This window comes from Camelus ferus, chromosome 6, assembly GCF_009834535.1.
Source record: "Camelus ferus isolate YT-003-E chromosome 6, BCGSAC_Cfer_1.0, whole genome shotgun sequence".
Taxonomy (NCBI): Eukaryota; Metazoa; Chordata; class Mammalia; order Artiodactyla; family Camelidae; genus Camelus; species Camelus ferus.
Genome location: NC_045701.1, coordinates 59,952,097 through 59,956,469, shown reverse-complemented (window position 1 = coordinate 59,956,469; position 4,373 = coordinate 59,952,097). Strand labels below are relative to the sequence as shown.

At 48.0% G+C, this 4,373-nt stretch overlaps 1 protein-coding gene across 1 annotated transcript; it reads left to right on the top strand.

The window, feature by feature from the left end:
• The first annotated feature begins 745 nt into the window (after positions 1-745).
• On the top strand, positions 746-4,111 carry TMEM30B (transmembrane protein 30B). The gene has a single exon (XM_032482143.1). It carries the CDS (start codon positions 935-937, stop codon positions 1,994-1,996), a length of 1,062 nt encoding a protein of 353 aa, XP_032338034.1. The 5' UTR covers positions 746-934; the 3' UTR covers positions 1,997-4,111.
• Positions 4,112-4,373: the final 262 nt, after the last annotated feature.

Below are 4,373 nucleotides of genomic sequence, written 5' to 3'. Positions count from 1 at the left end.
AGCCTTTTTCCAGTCATGGAAATATTCTGAAAAAGAAAAAAAAATCACAAGGATTCCAGTGCATTTTTCTCCTTGTGTGGTTTTTCCACTAGCTAGAGAGACATTTAAAGGCTCTGAACCTCTTGCCTTCTTTGATTCTCTTTTTTTAAGTCTCATTTTATTTTTAGAGAAGAACTTTCCACTTTTCTTAGTTATACAGCCAGATTGGGGCACCTGGCCGGAAAATCATTTTCCCTTGAAAAGTATATGCTAGAATTTAAATGCAGACATTGAATCCGGAACAGATTTACCATAATGCAATCCCCTCGGGCCTTACAATTTGTGGCTGAGTTGACTGAAAGGGGGTTCATAAGTGAATCTACAAAGACAAGAGGGTCTAGAGACGCTTTTATTTCCGTTCAGATAAAAGAGGATTAATTATCTGAAATCTTCAAGTCTCCAGGATGCACGCTCAGTGGAACTTTGTGCTGAAGGTTGCAGCTCCTACCATGTCGGTCAAGACTGGCCCAGGCACTATAGTCACTTGGAAGGCGGAAGGGAAGGAGTTACCTGAGCAAGGTATGAGCCACTCAGAGGCAGCCTGGGCCGCCATTCACCTCGGGGAGGAGGAGCTGGCGTCCGGACCCACCTGGATCGAGAGGAAAAGTGAGCCCCAAGCCGGCCAGGTGAGCCCGCCCAGCTCACCTCCGAAGAGGCGGGGCGCGGCTCCGGATTACCAGCAGGGGCGGAGCCGGCCGCATCACCTTGGCCGAGGCGGAACTGAGGGGTCCGGTCACAGCACGAAGAACCTGGAACTGAGACGCACCTGTGCGGGGGCCGGAGGCGGGGCCGGGGCACGAACTCACCTGAGCCGGCGGAAACCTGCCCCGGGAGTAGCCCCGGGCTCACCCGGCGCGGAGGTGACGGCGACCCTCCGTGGGTCCCCGGGGCCGCCATGACCTGGAGCGCCACGGCCCGGGGCGCCCACCAGCCCGACAACACCGCGTTCACGCAGCAGCGCCTCCCCGCCTGGCAGCCGCTGCTGTCTGCCAGCATCGCGCTGCCGCTCTTCTTCTGCGCCGGCCTGGCCTTCATCGGCCTGGGGCTGGGCCTCTACTACTCCTCCAACGGCATCAAGGAGCTCGAGTACGACTACACCGGCGACCTGGGCACCAGCAACTGCTCGGTGTGCGCCGCGGCCGGCCAGGGCCGCTCGCCGCCGCCCCGCTGCTCTTGCGCCTGGTACTTTTCGCTGCCCGAGCTCTTCCAGGGCCCCGTGTATCTGTACTACGAGCTGACCAACTTCTACCAGAACTACCGGCGCTACGGCGTGTCCCGCGACGACGAGCAGCTGAGCGGGCTGCCGAGCGCGCTGCGCCACCCGGCCAACGAGTGCGCCCCCTACCAGCTCAGCGCGGCCGGCCTGCCCATCGCGCCCTGCGGCGCCATCGCCAACAGCCTCTTCAACGACTCCTTCTCCCTGTGGCACCAGCGCCGGGCCGGTGGGCCCTACGTCGAGGTGCCGCTCGACCGCACCGGCATCGCCTGGTGGACCGACTACCACGTCAAGTTCCGCAATCCGCCGCTGGTGAATGGCAGCCTGGCGCTGGCCTTCCAGGGCACAGCGCCCCCGCCCAACTGGCACCGGCCGGTCTACGATCTCAGCACCGATCCCAACAACACCGGCTTCATCAACCAGGACTTCGTGGTGTGGATGCGCACGGCGGCGCTGCCCACGTTCCGCAAGCTGTACGCGCGCATCCGCCAGGGCAACTACTCGACCGGGCTGCCGCGGGGCGCCTACCGCGTCAACATCACCTACAACTACCCGGTGCGCGCCTTCGGCGGCCACAAGCTCATCATCTTCAGCAGCATCTCGTGGATGGGCGGCAAGAACCCGTTCCTGGGCATCGCCTACCTGGTGGTCGGCTCCCTCTGCATCCTCATGGGCTTTGTCATGCTGGTCGTCTACATTCGCTACCAGGACCAGAACGACGAGGACGAGGACGAGGAGTAATTCTTGCTTTCAGAGTATCCTTTCTGCTTCTTGCCAAAATTGTCTTGCAAGCTTCTTTTGGCTTCTCCCTCTCGACTCTCACCCAGTTCCAACCTTGCCTCACTTCGCCTCCTGTTGTGGATTAGGGGACCAGAGAGAGGGGAGTTAAACCCAACTGGGAGCTTCTGGACTCTTCCGGGGTGTTCGAACTGCTAGAGTGAGAAGTCCCTGCAAATTGTCCCCACGTCCTTCAGGATTTACCGAGTTGACACGCTAGGTTCTTTGAGAGCAGAAGGGACGGTTAGAGACTCCTCTTATTCAATTCCCATCTGATAAGAGACAGACCAGAGAAGTTAAACATCTCGTTAGAGATCTAGCAGCTACTCCTTAGCTCCTGACTCTAGAGATTTAACCACCACAGCACAGTGGTTTTCTTTTCTTTTAGCAGGCGTTGGGGGTGGGGGCGGTTTGAGGTAGAGAGTGAAGCCCCCAAGTAACCTGCAGAGGCATGGAGGGGTTGGGGAGAACATACTGGTTAAAAATGTTAGGTAGATGAGGAGGCCTCATCCCCAGAGATTCTAACACAGCAAGGCTGCAGTGAGATCCTCCAAGCTGCAGTTTTAAGAGACCCATCTGCAGATTTCCACTGTATTGCCTCAAGTTTGGGAATCAGTGCCCTGAACCAGGGAGCAAGTAGAACACTGCCTGCTTCCCAGTTTCCTCGTGTGTCTGAGGCTGGGCCTGAAGCAATCACTGCGTCCAGTTTTTCAGGTAGTTATTTGTTACCAGTGGCAATGACAAGCTGAATGCTGTAGGTTTGGTCTGGCACTTCTCCACGAATGAGTAAAGACAGCTCCCTGGCATACAGATTTGTATAGTGGGGTTTGTATCAATTCATTTGATATTTGAGTGTGAGGAATTTACATATATTACATATATATTACATATATATATACTATATATATATATATATATATATTATATTTTTTTTTTAATCAAGTACCGTGTAGAAGTTTGAAAATACCAGGTCAGTTTGTATAGCTCAGAGGGGATGTTCTAACCTTAGAATAAGATAGCTGGAAGGGATCTTAAAGCGAAAGTGATTTCCCTAAAGTCATATCTACATCTCCTGACTCAGTCCTCTGTCATCTAAATGATTTTTTTATGCTTAGAAAGGGCTACATTTGTACCTTTCCCCTTGGGTCTAAGAAAAAAATTTAATCTATGTTCTCAAATGAAGCATGTTTGTCTGTAGTAATATGTTTGAATGCATGCGAAGGAATAGAGCCTTACATAAACTAGAATCTTAAGAATTATTTGAACCTTTGAGATGATGCTCAACTCTGACTACTCTAGAATCATTCTCATATCTATAAAGTTATTCTAAGAAAATGGACTTTTATGAGAAAGTAACTCAAAAAAGTGAGATCATCTTAACCAGTTTATTTACTGAAAGCAAACAGTTATTTGGTTTTCTATCAGAATTCTTGGTGCCTGTTCTCTATTATGGCTACTTCCCAAATGCTACAATTTTTGCTCATGCCTGTGAAGCAGTGCAAGACCTTGAATTCCTTTTTTTTTTTTAAGTTGTCAAAAATATTGATCTGTATTGAATAATTTACTTTCATTTTATTTTACTCTATTCTAGTTCTTTGAAAATTAATCATCAATAGACAGCAGGCATATTCACCAAAGTCTGTCTCAGATCTTTTGAAGCAGTTGTGATTTAAGGGATTCTGCCCCACAAAACAAAAAATGTTTTATAATTCCTATCTATTGGCTTCCCAACTCTTGAATGTGACACAATTTTATTGTTAGATTTCGTACTGTGGTTTTAGCCTATGAATATATGATCATATGTATATAGAGTAATTTTTATTTATTATGAATGTTTGATTGAGCAGCTCACTAGCCTAGCCCTTCTTTATGATGGATAAGAAAATTTACCACATTTTTTTACTACGTAGTTGAGAGCAACCATGTCTTTTGCTATCATTTTTACAATATTAATTCTATTGCTGTAAAATTTTAAATGAGACTACAAAACTTAAGGTTTTCTGATTAAATCAATGAGTACGGTTCCAGGCTCTGTTCTCTGGGTTTTTGAAAGAGAATAAAGGTTATGTTTGCATTTCCTTTGTTATCGTGTTTGCTTAATTCTTTCGAACTATGATCTTAAAGGCACAAACATTAAAAAACATACCAATACCAACCACTTTGCTCATTTGTTATTAGGTTTATAATGCAGCAAGAAAATCATCTTTCAGAATAAAACTTAAAGTGAACTTGAACTTATATCAACAGAATCAATAGAATTTGAACTTATATCAAGATCAATGTGTAGTACAAATGAGACAATCTTCAACTATTGTTTGAATCTGGTAAAATGGTCAATTTC